Raw genomic sequence first — 18,542 nt, 5'->3', positions numbered from 1 at the left:
GAGAGGTAAGGGACTGACTCTGTCTACACAAATTTGCAGAGCGACAATAGGATTGAGGTCTGTTATTTCTCACCTCTCTATTATTGATTTAAAAACATTTTTGCTGTTAACAAGCATGTTATCTCTGGAGACAAATCCACAGTCTGAGAACTGCAAAACTAAGCATCTCTGATGGTATCTTCTAGACTGAGCATCGAGTCCTATTGGGTAGGTAGAAAGAATTACCCAAATAATCTATACAGAAGCCCCTGGAACCCCATCAGATTGGATCCCTAATCCATGAACTACTGGAACTCACTTACAAATTTTTTCTTAAACATTACATGAATACATTGTTTCATACTATAGAATTAGAATTTATAATCCCTATTCCATGATGAGAGATCTTTGAGCTATAATGTATCTTAATTAAAACTATCTTTAGATAAAATGCATTTTGGGAAAAAGAAAAAAACTATCAAAAAAATCCGATTTAAATAAAAAAATCAATTTTTTAAAAAGTAATTGATTTTTTTCCACCCTGCATGGGGAAATGGGGCATTTGGGTTACTGCTTTGTGTTGCTGGTTATTTTGTATTATTGTGTTTTGGGTTTGGTGGATTTTTTTTTTTTATTTACCCTGTTTATGTAAATGTCAGAAGTGCCCAGGATGCAAAGACGGGGCTTCTTATTTCGTACAATTAAACATTTACATTAAATAGGCTGGAAAGGCCTGGGAGCCAAAGGAATCTTGCTGCCTAGGGAAAGGGGGAAGCCAAACAGCACTGCACATGGGTTAGCCTGCAACTAGGATGCAGCTTCCTTTTCCTGCAGCTGCCTGAGATCTGGAGGATTGGAGTCTCTGCCCCCAAGCTCTCCCCACCCCAAGGGGAGCATTTATCAAAATCTCTATCAGATACACCTAATTAAGGCGGAAACACCTTCCCTTCCATTATTGTCTGGTGCTACATGTGTACCTTAATACATTATAAGGCTGCTGTGGGAGCCTTAATTTTTGGATTTCCCTTTTGACCGACTCGCCAGCCTTAACACTGCATTCATGTAGTGTTTGAACTGAACTAACACACATGCTCTCTATACAGATGGATACGCACGAATGAAGTGTTGGATACTGAATACTAGTAATTTGTTTAACTTTTAAGCCATGTTAGAATACCCACTTTCAACTCCTGCAAAGAGGAGAGGGCAGACCCTTCAAAGAAATTCCCCATACCATGTAATACTTAATTTTCTGCAAGATGTCATCATTGGTCATAATGAGTTCTTTTGCTGTCGTTCCATCTGCTATGTTGGCAAGTATACATAATGTCTGAAAAAGAGAGAAAGTTGTCATTTGCAGTACATCTATGAATCATAGCTTTCCTGAGTTCCAACCTTTCATGGTGAACACTTCTTTATCAGAAACTGGAGCAGGGCCAGCTCTAGGTTTTTTGTGGCCCCAAGCAAAAAATTTGCCCCCCCCCCCCCCCAAGCTCAGGTAGGGCTGGGGATCGCAGGTGGCACTGGAAGCAGAGGGAGTGATGTCACCTTTTCACAGAGCCTGCAGGGGCTTTACCCCCTCCCCCACCCGGCCGGGCTTTTCCCCCTCCCCCTACTGATACCTTCTTCCCTCTCTCCTGGCCCTACATGGTGGGAAGTGCTGATTCCCCCCATTTCTTAAATCCCTACTGCTCTACTGCACACAGTCCTGATCTTTGCCAAATGTATATAATTCAGTATCCCAGAGTTTAAAACTATTCTGAACTCACTTCAAATACCCACCATAACATTCAGAGCCATACTAAGCTTAAGCTTCCAGCAGTGAAGAGAAATGGACAGTCTGGTCATTAGCACAGCTGTTACTTTCATAGGACTTAATTTGACAGGTATCATGGTAAAATATTCAAGGCAAGTTATTTATAATCCCCAAAAGGGGAGACCTGTTAGTAATATCCTGTGATGAATGTCAACAGCTTAAAACTTTCTTGACACTTTTACCCAGCTAAGAGAACACACAAAACAGTAAAGGATACCTGCTCCTTGACCTCGATATTGTGCTCCCCTTCCAAAATCAGAGTCACTGCTTGCATGATTTGCTTTCCATGGGAGCTCATTATCTGGTCTATATGCTGCAAAAGCAATTATAGATACACAGTTAGTATATCTTTTCTAGAGAAAAGGACAAAAACAAGGACATTTTTATTGTGAAAGTTAGTGAAATTATCATCACCATTTCTAGGTGCCAGTACCTTTATGCAAGGTATCACAAATGCGAGAGCCCATTGTAGCAGAAAACAGGAGTTACTTTCCTTTTCATTACTTTAGCCAACACTTGTCACAGGGAGCAGAATAAGGAACTATATGTTTGATCCTACTTCCACTGAAGCCTGTTGAACATTTAAATACTGACTACCCCAGAGCAACACAGTTGTCACTGAGGGCATAATCTGAAGACTGAAGGATCTGAGTCCTAAATTGACAACCTGATGAACATGTTTCAGAGTAGCAGCCGTGTTAGTCTGTATTCGCAAAAAGAAAAGGAGTACTTGTGGCACCTTAGAGACTAACAAATTTATTAGAGCATAAGCTTTCGTGAGCTACAGCTCACTTCATCGGATGCATTCCGATGATGAACATGAGAACTCAATGTGATGCTGTGGCTAAATGGGTCAACATGATCTTTCCATATTTAAGAGGAGGGACACCAGGTAGGTGTAGTGATAACATTTTGATAACAGGATAGGCAGGGATGGTGTCCCTAGCCTCCGTTTGCTAGAAGCTGGGAATGGGCGACAGGGGATGGATCACTTGGTGATTACCTGTTCTGTTCATTCCCTCTGGGGCACCTGGCATTGGCCACTGTTGGAAGACAGGATACTGGGCTAGAAGGACCTGTGGTCTGGGCCAGTATGGCCGTTCTTATGTTCTGTATACAGTACTGGTGAGACCAGTACTGGAATACTGTGTCAAGTTCTGGGGTCTACACTTCAAACTGAAATTCTGAGAGGGTTCAGAGAAAAGCCACAAAAAATGATTTGTGGCCTGAAAATCTGTCTCATAGTGAGAGATTTAAGCAGCTCAATCTATTTTGCTTGATGAAGCGAAGTTTTAGAGGTGACTTTATCATTGTCTATAGCCACTCATGCTTGGAGGAGATGAGATACACAGGAGAACTCATCTAGCAGAAAAAGGCATAACATCAGTGGCTGGAAATTGAAGTCGGTAAAGTTCAGACTCGCTGTAAAATGCACATTTTTAAGTGAGGGTAATTAAGCAGTGGAACAGATTACCAAAGATATGGTAAATTCTCCATCACTTGGAGTCAAAGTCAAGTTTAAATTTTTTCCCCCCAAACACAAAAATACTGCAGGTATACCGTGGTATGGCAGAAGCTCAGAGTAAAGAATTATAATGGTACTTTCTTGCCTTAAAAAAAAAAAATCTATGAAAGAATATAGAGTTACTCAGAAATAGCTGGGGCTGTAATTTGGACTGCAAAACCACTTTAACTGATGGTTCAGACACCAGTTTGACTGTTAGAGCTCAAGGTGAATTTACAGGGCAATTAGAAAACAAATATTTTTACTTGTAGTTTGAGCTAATTTGATATGAAAATTGAAAATCAATGATTATGGAACCCAAAAGTGCACTTTTTACGTGTCACTTTTCATGATAGAAGCACACTTTATAGGTGGCTATGTTTCTGCATAGAAGTCCACCTTGCCAAATATTTATTGCACTTTTTCTCTATTCTTCACTAGATGGGCCTCTTGCTCGTCCTCCATTCGTATCTCAAGCACTTTACATCTTGCCATAAAACAGTTCACGTGCTTAAATCTTATATCATCTTATTCTATTCTATAAAAAGGACATATGAACTGTGTGAATGCACAATCCAATAGATCAAAATCAAAGACTAAAGAAGTGTTTTAAAATGATAGATAAGAGACAAATGAAATAGCTCAGACGCTTGGGGCTTGTCTTCACGGCACTGGCTGTGTGCACCATAGAGTGCTCTATTGTGCTGTGCTCTAACTGCCCTCTATAGACTATGCTGGCGCAAGGTACCCAGTTCACCTTGGTACCAAGGTATCTTTTAGTTTGTGCCAGCAGGGTCTACATGGGGCAGTTAGAGCGCAGCATATTGGAGTGCCCTCCAAATCACACACCTCTAGTGTACACTACTGGCACTGTGTAGACAAGCCATATGTAAGGAGAAATATGGGTATCCTTAAGATATCTGCATCCCCATAAGCACTTTAAGTTCATTTCAAAACACAAACCACTCCCCCGGTTAACTAGACTTTTAACAGTGTTTACAAAAATGTATTGTCTGTCTGTCAAAAGCCTTTCTAAACAAACACCCAACAAAAAAGTATTGGTATGTATCTGTGGACGTAACTAGAGATAAAGCTCCAGCTAGATATGCAGAATTCTCTCTTTACTAAGGATTTTCACTTCATTGTGGTTTTTTTTATGACCATTAGTGCTTTTGGGTTCAGATACTTCAATAATGCACAATAGAGGCCTCACAGTTTCAACAATAATATTTTTAAATGAACTTAAAGAGAAGAGTAATTTGCTTTTCAGACCTACTAGATCACTGGAAAGAGTATTATGCATTATGGATTTACAAAGTATCATCTATAAATGCTGGCTTAGCGTTAGGAAGGCAACTTTTCTGGAGGATTTGTTTGTGGTTTTACTTACTGGGCGAGTAGACAGAAGATTTCTGAGCAGTCCCAAAGTTTTCATTAGCACGTTTACATCTGAATCAGAAAGTAACTGGAATAATTGTTCTGTACTCAAACCTTGTAAGATGTCTGCTTTGATCTTTTGTTCTGCTTGAAATGCCATGTTCTGAAGAACAGATACATACAGAAATATTGAACCATACACCTCATATTAGCATTTCTCCTTCACTTAATTTTGTCTTAGAGTGTGCTTTCAATTCTGTCTACGGAAGAATTACTATCATCTCTGCTATGCATACGTTCTTGATAAAATAACCCTGCAAGCAAATGCAAGGAAAGGTTATTCACTTTGTAGTACCTGGAGTTCTTTGAAATGCATTGTCCCTACGTGTAGTGCACTTCAGGTGATTCACAGACAGCGTCTTTTCAAGGAAGCAGGTACCCAGAGTCCAATGCCACAACAGACTGCAGAACCACCCTGCCCAGGGAAACATCTGAGGCAGCCACCTGCACCAGTGTTGAATGTCTCGCAAAGGTGTGTACAAAGCCCCAAGTCATTGCTCAGCAGATGTCAATGAGAGGGACATCATTGAGGCAGACTACTTAGGCTCTCACAGAATGTGCTCTCACACTGCCCATAAGAGGGACACCGTTCATCTCATAGCAGAGTACGATGCATCCCGGGATCCCTTTCAACAGCCTCTGTGTGGAAACGGCCTCTCCTTTCATCCATTCCATAAACGATACAAAGTCTAGGAGATTTCCAAAATTTAATTCTCTGCAGGCAGACTGCAAGGTGCCTATGCATATTCAAGGAGAGACACATCACCTCTTTCCTCCTTCTGTGTGGTTTAGCATAGAACACAGGCAGATGGATAATTTGGCTGATGTGAAAGTCTGATACCATCTTAGGGAGGAACTTCTGGTGGAGTCTCATGGGTGCCTTAGCCTTGTGGAAAACTGTACCGTGATGGGGAGATCTGCCATGAGTGCCCCTAGCTCCCAACCTCTTCTGGTTGATGTGATTGAGATAATAAATGCTACCTTCATGGAAAGATGCAGTAGAGAGCAAGATCCCAAAGGCTCAAACAGCACCTTAGTCAGAGCTGAAAAACCAGGACACTGGAGGGAAGACTAACCAAGCCTTTCAGGAACAGAAACGGGACAGGGTAAACAAACACAAAGTACAGGTGGGTGAAATGCACTAATGGCCACCAGTGTCCCATGTATTTTAAGGATAATTGGCTAGCCTAGTAAATCTGGGATTCCTTACCATAAAGGGGTAATTCCTTACTGATCACACCAGAATACAAATCTTTTCCACTTTGCTGTGTAGCATTTCCCAGTAGAGTCCTTCCTATTACTGCTCAGTACGACCCAGACATCTGCCAACCAGGCCTTTCCTAGGTCTGATGTCCATCCCTACAAAATGCCCTCAAGTGCTGGTTGAGTTAGAGTGGTAAGTCCTCCCCTTGTCTTGACTCAAAAGATTTTGCCTCCGCGCGAGGTAGAGAGAAGGCTGGCTTGACAGTTCCAATAACAATATGGTACTAGAACTGATGGGTCCAGCTCAGCACTATGACAATGACCGCACCTTGTGCTGTCTGCCTTTCCTCAATACCCTGAATAGAATCATAGAATATCAGGTTTGGAAGGGACCTCAGGAGGTCATCTACTCCAACCCCCTGCTCAAAGCAGGACCAATCCTCAACTAAATTATCCCAGCCAGGGCTTTGTCAAGCCGGACCTTAAAAACTTCCAAGGAAGGAGATTCCACCACCTCCCTAGGTAATGCATTCCACTGCTTCACCACCCTCCTAGTGAAAAAGATTTTCCTAATATCCAACCTAAACCTCCTCCACTGCAACTTGAGACCATTATTCCTTGTTCTGTTATCTCCTACCACTGAGAACAGTCTAGATCCATCCTCTTTGGAACCCCCTTTCAGGTAGTTGAAAGCAGCTATCAAATCCCCCCCTCATTCTTCTCTTCTGCAAACTAAACAATCCCAGTTCCCTCAGCCTCTCCTCATAAGTCATGTGTTCCAGCCCCCTAATCATTTTTGTTGCCCTCCACTGGACTCTTTCCAATTTTTCCACATCCTTCTTGTAGTGTGCGGCCCAAAACTGGACACAGTACTCCAGATGAAGCCTCACCAATGTCGAATAGAGGGGAACGATCACGTCTCTCAATCTGCTGGCAATGCCCCTACTTATACAGTCCAAAATGCCACTGGCTTTCTTGGCAACAAAGGCACACTGTTGACTCATATCCAGCTTCTCGTCCACTGTAACCCCTAGGTCCTTTTGTGCAGAACTCCTGCCTAGCAACTCAGTCCCTAGTCTGTAGCCGTGCATGGGATTCTTCCATCCTAAGTGCAGGACTCTGCACTTGTCCTTGTTGAACCTCATCAGATTTCTTTTGGCCCAATCCTCTAATTTGTCTAGGTCCCTCTGTATCCTATGCCTACCCTCCAGCATATCTACCTCTCCTCCCAGTTTAGGTCATCTGCAAACTTGCTGAGGGTGCAATCCACGCCAGCTAGTTTTGTTCAATATTTTCATTAATGATCTGGAGGATGGTGTGGATTGCACCCTCAGCAAGTTTGCAGATGACACTAAACTAGGAGGAGCGGTAGATACACTGGACGGTAGGGATAGGATACAGAGGGACCTAGACAAATTAGAGGATTGGGGCATGCCGCTTGATACTGGCTGCCAACTAGACATGGAGCCATTGATCACTACCCGTTGAGCCTGACTATCTAGCCAGCTTTCTATCTACCTTATAGTCCAATCTTTTGTTATTATTTGACACAAACAGATCTGAGACTGGGAGACCCCACATCCAAAACACCTCCCAGAGAGATAGGTCAAGCAGCTCTAACTCATGCTCTGTGGAGAAGTGTCTGCTCAGAATCTGCAGTGGTACTTTGGACTTGTGGCAAATGAATGGCCATCAGGGTAATCTGCAATTCCAGAGGGTGATGGCCTCCACACAGTGCTGTGAGGAGCTTGCTCCTTCCTGCTTGTTGATGTAATAGACTGTTTCCATGTTGTCTGATAACATCTGGACTGAATGGCTGCAAATGCGAGGTAGGAATTGTTCGCAGGCCAGCCTGACAGCTCTCAATGCCAACACGGTGATGTGCAGCAAAGACTCCTGAGAAGACCACTTCCCTTGCACTACTTGCCCTTCCAAGAGGGCTCTTCAAACTATAAGGGAAGTGTCCACAGTCACAGTAATTCTTGGGAGCAGGGAACTGAACAGACCGTCACACACACCTCCTTCCTCTGTCTTCCCACCTGCCCAGGAATGTTAAGATCCTTTGTGGAACTGTGACCAGCAAATGGAGACTGTTTGCCTGGGGTGTATGGAGTCCATAGCCATGCTTGCAGGCATCTGAGATGAAGCCTTGCAAATGGGATCACATAAGTACTTGCAGCCATATGACCCAACAGATCATCCAAATCTGCTGTATGAGTCCATCGATGGTGAGGAAACAGTCATCTGGTATGCATGCTCTAGCCAACACCATGTCCAGCCTTGCTCTGATGAATTCTGTCATTTGTGTCATTCCAGAGTAGACCTCTCTGGGTTCACCCTCAGACCCAGCCTTTCAAACAGGTCCAGAAACATGTTGGTTGCCTCTTGCATTTCCTGGTAAGATCAACCCTTTAGGAGCCAATCATCCAAGCAAGCATACACTGCCACCCCCAATGATGAAAGGGAGCTGGCACCATGACAGGGTGAAAACCCTCGGCACTGCTGAGACTGTAAAGGGGAGCATTGGTAGTGTTGCTGATTAGCTATGGACCTTAGGAATCTCCTGTGTGCTGGGTGGATGTTCACTTGAAAAATACACATCTTTAAGATCAAGGGCCACGAACAAATTTCCTAAACCTAGTGAGGGATAATTAAAGACAAAAATCACCCTTCTGACCCTCAGTCAGTGGACAAACTTGTCAGTTCCCTGAGGTCCAAAATGGGTCTCCATGCCCCTGACTTTTGGGGGATGATGAAGTACCTCAAGTAGAACCCCTTTCCCTTTGCTGCTGGAGGCACTGGTTCTATCACCCTCTCCTGAAAGGGTCCCAGAATTAAGGTGGCAAGGCAGAGATGCAATTTTGGAGGGAAGAAAACTGGATGGTGCATCATAGAATCATAGAATCATAGAATATCAGGGTTGGAAGGGACCCCAGAAGGTCATCTAGTCCAAACCCCCTGCTCAAAGCAGGACCAAGTCCCAGTTAAATCATCCTAGCCAGGGCTTTGTCAAGCCTGACCTTAAAAACCTCTAAGGAAGGAGATTCTACCACCTCCCTAGGTAACGCATTCCAGTGTTTCACCACCCTCTTAGTGAAAAAGTTTTTCCTAATATCCAATCTAAACCTCCCCCATTGCAACTTGAGACCATTACTCCTCGTTCTGTCATCTGCTACCATTGAGAACAGTCTAGAGCCATCCTCTTTGAAACCCCCTTTCAGGTAGTTGAAAGCAGCTATCAAATCCCCCCTCATTCTTCTCTTCTGCAGACTAAACAATCCCAGCTCCCTCAGCCTCTCCTCATAAGTCATGTGCTCTAGACCCCTAATCATTTTTGTTGCCCTTCGCTGTACTCTTTCCAATTTATCCACATCCTTCTTGTAGTGTGGGGCCCAAAACTGGACACAGTACTCCAGATGAGGCCTCACCAGTGTCGAATAGAGGGGAACGATCACGTCCCTCGATCTGCTCGCTATGCCCCTACTTATACATCCCAAAATGCCATTGGCCTTCTTGGCAACAAGGGCACACTGCTGACTCATATCCAGCTTCTCGTCCACTGTCACCCCTAGGTCCTTTTCCGCAGAACTGCTGCCGAGCCATTCGGTCCCTAGTCTGTAGCGGTGCATTGGATTCTTCCATCCTAAGTGCAGGACCCTGCACTTATCCTTATTGAACCTCATTAGATTTCTTTTGGCCCAATCTTCCAATTTGTCTAGGTCCTTCTGTATCCTATCCCTCCCCTCCAGCGTATCTACCACTCCTCCCAGTTTAGTATCATCCGCAAATTTGCTGAGAGTGCAATCCACACCATCCTCCAGATCATTTATGAAGATATTGAACAAAACGGGCCCCAGGACCGACCCCTGGGGCACTCCACTTGACACCGGCTGCCAACTAGACATGGAGCCATTGATCACTACCCGTTGAGCCCGACAATCTAGCCAGCTTTCTACCCACCTTATAGTGCATTCATCCAGCCCATACTTCCTTAACTTGCTGACAAGAATGCTGTGGGAGACCGTGTCAAAGCTTTGCTAAAGTCAAGAAACAATACATCCACTGCTTTCCCTTCATCCACAGAATCAGTAATCTCATCATAAAAGGCGATTAGATTAGTCAGGCATGACCTTCCCTTGGTGAATCCATGCTGACTGTTCCTGATCACTTTCCTCTCCTCTAAGTGCTTCAGGATTGATTCTTTGAGGACCTGCTCCATGATTTTTCCAGGGACTGAGGTGAGGCTGACCGGCCTGTAGTTCCCAGGATCCTCCTTCTTCCCTTTTTTAAAGATGGGCACTACATTAGCCTTTTTCCAGTCATCCGGGACTTCCCCCGTTCGCCACAAGTTTTCAAAGATAATGGCCAAGGGCTCTGCAATCACAGCCGCCAATTCCCTCAGCACTCTCGGATGCAATTCGTCCGGCCCCATGGACTTGTGCACGTCCAGCTTTTCTAAATAGTCCCTAACCACCTCTATCTCTACAGAGGGCTGGCCATCTCTTCCCCATTTTGTGATGCCCAGCACAGCAGTCTGGGAGCTGACCTTGTTAGTGAAAACAGAGGCAAAAAAAGCATTGAGTACATTAGCTTTTTCCACATCCTCTGTCACTAGCTTGCCTCCCTCATTCAGTAAGGGGCCCACACTTTCCTTGGCTTTCTTCTTGTTGCCAACATACCTGAAGAAACCCTTCTTGTTACTCTTGACATCTCTTGCTAGCTGCAGCTCCAGGTGCGATTTGGCCCTCCTGATATCTTTCCTACATGCCCGAGCAATATTTTTATACTCTTCCCTGGTCATATGTCCAACCTTCCACTTCTTGTAAGCTTCTTTTTTATGTTTAAGATCCGCTAGGATTTCACCATTAAGCCAAGCTGGTCGCCTGCCATATTTACTATTCTTTCGACTCATCGGGATGGTTTGTCCCTGTAACCTCAACAGGGATTCCTTGAAATACAGCCAGCTCTCCTGGACTCCCTTCCCTTTCATGTTAGTCCCCCAGGGGATCCTGGCCATCTGTTCCCTGAGGGAGTCAAAGTCTGCTTTCCTGAAGTCCAGGGTCCGTATCCTGCTGCTTACCTTTCTTCCCTGCGTCAGGATCCTGAACTCAACCAACTCATGGTCACTGCCTCCCAGATTCCCATCCACTTTTGCTTCCCCCACTAATTCTACCCGGTTTGTGAGCAGCAGGTCAAGAAAAGCGCTCCCCCTAGTTGGCTCCCCTAGCACTTGCACCAGGAAATTGTCCCCTACGCTTTCCAAAAACTTCCTGGATTGTCTATGCACCGCTGTATTGCTCTCCCAGCAGATATCAGGAAAATTAAAGTCACCCATGAGAATCAGGGCATGCGATCTAGTAGCTTCCTGAAGAGACAACCTCTATTACCAGTCTATCGTGATCTTTCTCCAGGCAAATAGGTATTGGATAGTTGCCTTCCAAAAGGGGAGAGGGGGGGAAACTAAGGGAATTGTTTAGATGGACGGGTTGTTGGTGTACGCTCTCAAAGGTTCTGATGAAATGCCAGTTTCAGAATTCATGCTGGTTGGGAGGCAAAAGACAAGTGTCTTTGGGCACCCTTCCTCTGGGTTCTCTGATGCTTACAGGGCAGCTCAGAAAAGCCGCTGATGGTAAAACCCTGGTGGGACCGTCTCTATTGAAACTGTAGTTTGCTGGATTTCTGCTTAATCATAGCTGTATATATGCCAAGCGATTGGAGCATGACTTCACAGTCTTAAAGAACAGAGGGACTCATCCGTCTTTGTACTGAACAGCGTCGCACTTGAATGGAAAGTCTTTTGTACTTTTGTGGGGACCCCTGAAGAAGAGAGCCACAAAAGCATCTCTGTACTATCACCATGGACCTTCCTCCATGTCCGCTGTATCTAAGGCCACCAGCTTTCCTTTATTAATGAGGGCCTGGAACTGCTCCCTAGTATCTTTAGGCATTTTCTTGACTAAGTCTGTCAGCTCATTCTAAAATCATATTTGGCCATCAGTGCTTGACAGTTTGAAACTCAAAACTGGAGGGACCTGGCTTGTCTCTGCCTACTATGCTCTATGCTCACTGGATGCTGACACTACTAGTGAGTTGGTGAGAGAAGAGGTACTCTGACCTGACTGGATACTGGTGGAATGGTGGCAGGTGTCTGCCAACGTTTTTTGGTGGATTTGAGGATGGTTTCAGTGATTTGAAAAACTCCTCTACTTGGTCCTGAGGTTTGCAGGCTGCTCAGCAGCCTGCATGGGACTTCCTGGACCTCATCAAGGGAAATCTGTAGCACCTCTGCCATCCTTTTCAGCAAGTCCTGGAAGCGTATGGTGGAGAAGCTGGAACCACAGCCTGGTTGGGAGAAGAGGAGGACAGGGTCACTGGCATGATGTTCTCCTGTTGTTCCTCTCCAATAGGTTGTGCCTCCTGGGGAGGCTGAGAGAGGTCTTCTTCCCTGGGAGCCTTACACCTCTGTGGGTCCTGTGTCACGGAGTAGATAAATTGAGCAATAATAGTGTGTGTTTTCTGGGCTTCAATACGGACATTGTGCAGGGCTCCAGGCTGATGGATATCAATATGTAAAAAGGGAGGGCACTCCCTCATATGGAACTACTGAGATACCCTGGAGACCCCTGATGCTTTGTCTGAGCTGAATCCTCAGCGAGTATTCCAGGGATGCGTGTCCCTCATTCTTCTTCCAACTCCAACCCCATAACCAACAGGAGAGCTCTTGGTACCAGAGGATTCCGTGATGACCTGTCTTTATTCATCAACGGTGGCAGTGATAGTCTAGCTCAGTGGTTTTCCACCTGTTGTCTGTGGACCCCTGGGGGTCTGCAGACTATGTTTAAAGGGTCCACGAAAGGTCATTGTTACCATAGAACAGTGGTTTTCAACCTGGGTTCCACAGACTATGTCTAAGATTTCCAAAGGAGTCTGGCACCTCCATTTGAAATTTTTTAGGAGTCTGTAAATGAAAAAAGATTGAAAACCACTGCTCTTGCTCAAACCAGGCTTGAAGATTCATAGACTCCAAAGCCAGAAGGGACCATTGTGATCATCTAGTCTGACCTCCGATATAATACACATCACAGAACTTCCCCAGAATAATTCCTAGAGCATGTCTTTTAGAAAATATCCAAATCTTGATTTAAAACATTGCCAGTGATGGCACTTGGTAACTTCTTCCAACTGTTTATTACTTTCACTGTTAAAAAGTTACGCTTTACTTCCAGTCTGAATTTGTCTAGCTTCAGCTTCCAGCCATTGGATTGTGTTATACTGTTCTCTGCTAGATTTAAAAGCTCATTTTCAAATATTTGTTCCCTATGTAGGTACTTAGAAACTGATCAAGTCACCCCTTAATCTTCTCTTTGTTAAGCCAAATAGATTGAGCTCCTTGAGTCTATCACTATAAGGCATGTTTTCTAATTCTTTAATCATTCTCATGGCTTTTCTCTCAACCCTCTCTGATTTATCAACATTTTTTTCAAATTGTGGTCACCAGAACTGGACACAATTTTCTACCAGCAGTTGCACCAGTGCCAAATATAGGTGGTAAAATAACCTCTCTATTCCTATTCAAGATTCTCCTGTTTATACATCCAAGGATTACATTAGCCCATTTGGCCCCGGAGTTGCACTGGGAGCTCATGTTCAACTGATTATCCACCAAATCTTGTTCAGAGTCAGATGGGGATGGTGAGGACCACCACAGCAGTATTGGTACTGGTTAACGTCATGGAAGTGGGTGTCGGACCCACCTGATGCCGAGAAGCAGGCTGGAGTAGTTTCTGTAACTTGGATCACTGGTGCTGAAGGTGCTGGATCTAGCAGTGCCAATGCAGCACAGGTGCTGGCATTGAAGTACCACTTTTGGTACGGGAGAGTGGTGTTGTCTTGCCCTTTGATGAAGTCCTGGGCTGGTCCTTCTCAGAAGCAGACACCCGGGTCCAGAGCACAAAGTGTCTGCTGACTTGGTACAGGATGGGGACTTCTGTCTCCTCTTAGAGGGCTTAGATGTGGAACTTTCCCTCTTGTCTTTATGGGAGTGTTTGTATCTCCCTTCTGCCCTGTCTCGAAGCTGGTGTGGGAAAGGGGGCAGAGGCCCTGGAACTGGCCTGAGCCGAACTCAAGAGGCTGCTCCTACCTTCTTCAGACTGATGTACAAGAGAGTCTTCCTGGTTAGAGGCTGTACCCAGTCTCATGGACCTCTCCATGAGGAATGCTTGGAATCTGAAGTCCCCTGACTGTTTTGTCTTACTTGGGAACAACCAGCAGATACTGCACCTGGGCAGGACATGTTTCCCGCAGGTGGTACAGACAGGCATCATGACAGTTACATACATATAGAAGGGCTTATGGGGATTTTTGTCATATTTCTCCTGCCACTACTGGAAGACTGGGGGAAAGGGAGAGAGGTAGTGGTGTACGGGAACCACTCCTCACCCAAGGGGTATGGGGAGTTGTCCCAAATCTTAAGGACTGATCCCCAAATATTTATCCTAATGACAATTTATTTACAGACAGAAGTCAGCATGTACATTGAAGCTCCATGCCAAATGATGAGAGGTAAGAAGGAGCTAAGATGCAGAGCATGAGGACAGTGGGGGTGCATGTGTGGACCAAACAGACACTCTGGAAAACTTCTCTAATTCTGGACCATGGAAAGCATGTGCAATTGCTGAAGTATACCACACATAGGAACAAGCACTCAAAGAACTACAGCTTATGAAGAACATTTTTGGATCTCCACATCCCTGACAAAGTCCCAAAGGCTCACCCATTTACCCTTGTTTTAAATCTTCCTTCTTACCTGTACCCAACTATAGCCTTACCTTTGAACTAATCATTATGCTGCTCAATTAGCTCATGATTGACATGCACAAGTGAAATAGATATAAGGTTTGAATTTTATTCTTGCTTTGATCTCTTGACTTTACACTCTTTGTATAATTCCATGGATTTATATTTCATATATTATTTGTTGGAAATTACTGCACTGTGAAGCTTACATGAATAGCTTGTTATGGATATAATTATACTGTCAAGAATACATATATAAAGACATATCAGCAAGATCATTATTTGTTTACTGGCTTATAAAAAGTGGAAAGCTGACTGCAAAGAGTTACAAAAGGACTTCACTAAACTGGGTGACTGGCAACAAAATGGCACATGAAATGCAATGTCCATAAATGCAAGTAATTCATATTGGAATAAATAATCCCAATCGTACATACAAAATGATGTGATCCAAATTAGCTGTTACCAAGAAAAAGATCTTGAAGTCATCATGAATAGTTCACCCAATTGCCAGACGTTAGAACTGGATGATAGGGGATGGATCACTCCAAATTGCCCTGCTCTGTCCAGTCCCTCTGAAGCATCTGGCACTGGCTACTGTCAGAAGACAGGAGACTGGTCTAGATGGACCATTGGTCTGACCCAGTATGGCTGTTCTTATGTTCTTAATATACTTTCAGGGACAGATCACTATTTTCTTGTATAATCACACATATAGGCAGGCTGAACATCTGCAATGTTGTTTTTTAGTAACTGGTATGATCTTCATGGCCAAAAGTAAAGCTCTGAATCTCCCTTCCTTGAAGTGTGTTTTGGTGGTTGACTGGTTGTGTGTGGTGTTTGTATAAACAATGTTTCATTGGAGTGAGTACTTACCATTAAAGCCCAAATTCCATTCACTCGCAAAGCAAGATTTTCACTCTGGGTTAAACTACATAGAAGTTCTATGGCTCCTGATTCTAAAATAGGCTGTAATGAACAGGAAAAAACATACAGCTTTAGAACACCGTGAATTTACTGAACTTATATGTACATCAATGATCTATCAAACGTGTTACTGCACACTGTGTTTATCTTGAGGTGGATCTTGGTTATTTATTGAGGAACGGTAGACATAACTATAATGAAATGTATAGGCACATACACCCTTTTCAGACAACCTTCTGTCTCAATAGACTGCTAGCAGTGAAGCACCTTTAATAAAAGAGTACCTTCATTAAACAATTGATTTTTGATCCCTTGAGCAGACACACAAGACAGGTTTCACTGTTTTTAATTGCATTTAAACAGGCTGTATTTGCTCTTCACATTCACTAATAAAGACACATTGAGATGTAAAGAGTTCAACACATATACAAACAATAGAACAACCACCAAGTGTAATAAGGCTAACTCTTAAGAATTCTGGTGACAACCTGAGAAAAACTCAAACCGCTTGTGATATTATCAGACAATGAGGTTACAGGACAAATACAAACAGATGGATTTTGAAAGCCCCAGATTATTAAATGAAACAGAAACTACAGTCATAGGATGATAAAAGCTTGAGACTGTGAATCCACAATAGTCAGGAAACTCAGGGTTAAGGTTGCCATGGGAACAACAGGCCAAATTCTACCCTCAGTTATGTAAATCTATAACAACATCACCAAAGTCAGTGGAATTACTCCAGACTGGGGGATATTCACCCTGTGCACAAGGTCTGCAAAAGCACTCTGCATCATTTATGATTCACATAAGGCCTCAAAATAGGTGAGGGCCCCTTACACAGGGGTGAATTTCACCGACTTTACATCAGTATATGTGAATGCAGAATTTGGCCCTTAATTCTGTTTGCTTGCACATGTGCTTTATACTAGGGTCTTTTGTTACAGGTTGGCAGAACACCGCTGTGGAATGATTTGGCAAATGTTAATTTACAAATATAAATTAACCATTACAAGTTTAAAGATGAAACATCTTGGGTGACATGGTTTATTCTGAAACTATGTAGAATAAACAAACAGTAATAAAATGTCATATATTCTTGCAAAAACTTAACTGTAAATTTTATCACGTGATTGAGATTAAATGATACCATTAGCTTTTTTCTAATAAACACCGTCGCCACAATGGTATTAATACTTGTCTCAATATTGAAAAAGTACTATTATAATAGCGTGTGAAAAGTATGCTGATACTCCTTGGCAACTGAAATAAGGATTTGAATTAAGATGCTAAATACTAGAGCAGCCAATCTGTTAAATTTGGCAAAATGCTGATGGAAGTCAGGTAGGAGCTGGAACTGGGACTCCCAGGGTCACTGGCTGAATGGCTGCTGTGGAGCTGGGACTCCTGGGGAGCCTGGCAGTTGGTTCCCAACCTGGCTGCCTCCCTGGGCTGCCTTCTGCCCTGGAGAAAGGGTGGGCAGGCTGCCAGCTGAGAAGATATTCCATAGAAAAATCCAGGATTTTTTTGTTCTGAGAGAACAAAAAAACCTCAAAATCTCTGAATTTTTCATGCACCAAAAAATCCTGCTCCAGCTCAGCTCAACTAAATACATGGACAAAATTATTTTTGCTACTGTAGTTGGTATTTAATGTACAAATCTTGAAGTGCTGCAAATAAAAAAAGAAAATATAGACTATGTTAAATAAAATAAAACATTTCATAGCTATATGAAGGAATTTCAAAACAGTCTCTCCTTTTATTCTGGCAAATCATGTCTAAGTAAAGACACATTTGCATAAACAGCTTGCACATTTTTTCATAGAATCATAGAATCATAGAATATCAGGGTTGGAAGGGACCCCAGAAGGTCATCTAGTCCAACCCCCTGCTCAAAGCAGGACCAAGTCCCAGTTAAATCATCCCAGCTAGGGCTTTGTCAAGCCTGACCTTAAAAACCTCTAAGGAAGGAGATTCTACCACCTCCCTAGGTAACGCATTCCAGTGTTTCACCACCCTCTTAGTGAAAAAGTTTTTCCTAATATCCAATCTAAACCTCCCCCATTGCAACTTGAGACCATTACTCCTCGTTCTGTCATCTGCTACCATTGAGAACAGTCTAGAGCCATCCTCTTTGAAACCCCCTTTCAGGTAGTTGAAAGCAGCTATCAAATCCCCCCTCATTCTTCTCTTCTGCAGACTAAACAATCCCAGCTCCCTCAGCCTCTCCTCATAAGTCATGTGCTCTAGACCCCTAATCATTTTCGTTGCCCTTCGTTGTACTCTTTCCAATTTATCCACATCCTTCCTGTAGTGTGGGGCCCAAAACTGGACACAGTACTCCAGATGAGGCCTCACCAGTGTCGAATAGAGGGGAACGATCACGTCCCTCGATCTGCTCGCTATGCCCCTACTTATACAACCCAAAATGCCATTGGCCTTCTTGGCAACAAGGGCACACTGCTGACTCATATCCAGCTTCTCGTCCACTGTCACCCCTAGGTCCTTTTCCGCAGAACTGCTGCCGAGCCATTCGGTCCCTAGTCTGTAGCGGTGCATTGGAATCTTCCATCCTAAGTGCAGGACCCTGCATTTATCCTTATTGAACCTCATTAGATTTCTTTTGGCCCAATCCTCCAATTTGTCTCCAATTTGACATCGAGAGAGAGTCTCCGTCAAAGGGCTTGTCTTCACCAGGAGATCTGATCACATTTAGACATTATGAGAAGTGGAGTTAGCTGACACCACAGTACTCCTGGCTGACTGGTCACTGTAGACAAGGCTATAAGCACAGCCCGTTGACATGATGCTGAGCACTATTTGTCATTGTCTATACTGACCAGTTAGTTGTGGTCAGCTTTTTTTTAGCTAATTCCGCTC

The 18,542-nt window shown here is 43.7% G+C and overlaps 1 protein-coding gene across 30 annotated transcripts in view; it reads right to left on the bottom strand.

Annotated features, from left to right (window-relative positions):
- The window catches only part of ARMC8 (armadillo repeat containing 8), a 192,342-nt gene that overhangs the window by 11,396 nt on the left and 162,404 nt on the right, over positions 1-18,542 (bottom strand). For 24 of the 30 annotated variants that reach the window (XM_043492813.1, XM_043492830.1, XM_043492829.1 and 21 more), the window contains 4 exons: positions 15,612-15,704; positions 4,690-4,839; positions 2,013-2,108; positions 1,214-1,309 (listed from right to left, as the gene is read on the bottom strand). In XM_043492813.1, coding sequence (XP_043348748.1) covers positions 1,214-1,309; positions 2,013-2,108; positions 4,690-4,839; positions 15,612-15,704 — 435 coding nt within the window. The remainder of the gene's footprint in view (positions 1-1,213; positions 1,310-2,012; positions 2,109-4,689; positions 4,840-15,611; positions 15,705-18,542) is intronic. The other 6 variants (XM_043492825.1, XM_043492831.1, XM_043492839.1 and 3 more) reach the window with 2 other exon arrangements.

The sequence above is a fragment of the Dermochelys coriacea genome, chromosome 9 (assembly GCF_009764565.3).
Source record: "Dermochelys coriacea isolate rDerCor1 chromosome 9, rDerCor1.pri.v4, whole genome shotgun sequence".
Classification (NCBI taxonomy): domain Eukaryota; kingdom Metazoa; phylum Chordata; order Testudines; family Dermochelyidae; genus Dermochelys; species Dermochelys coriacea.
The sequence above is the reverse complement of the archived record's forward strand: the minus strand, read 5'-3'. Positions and strand labels throughout refer to the sequence as shown.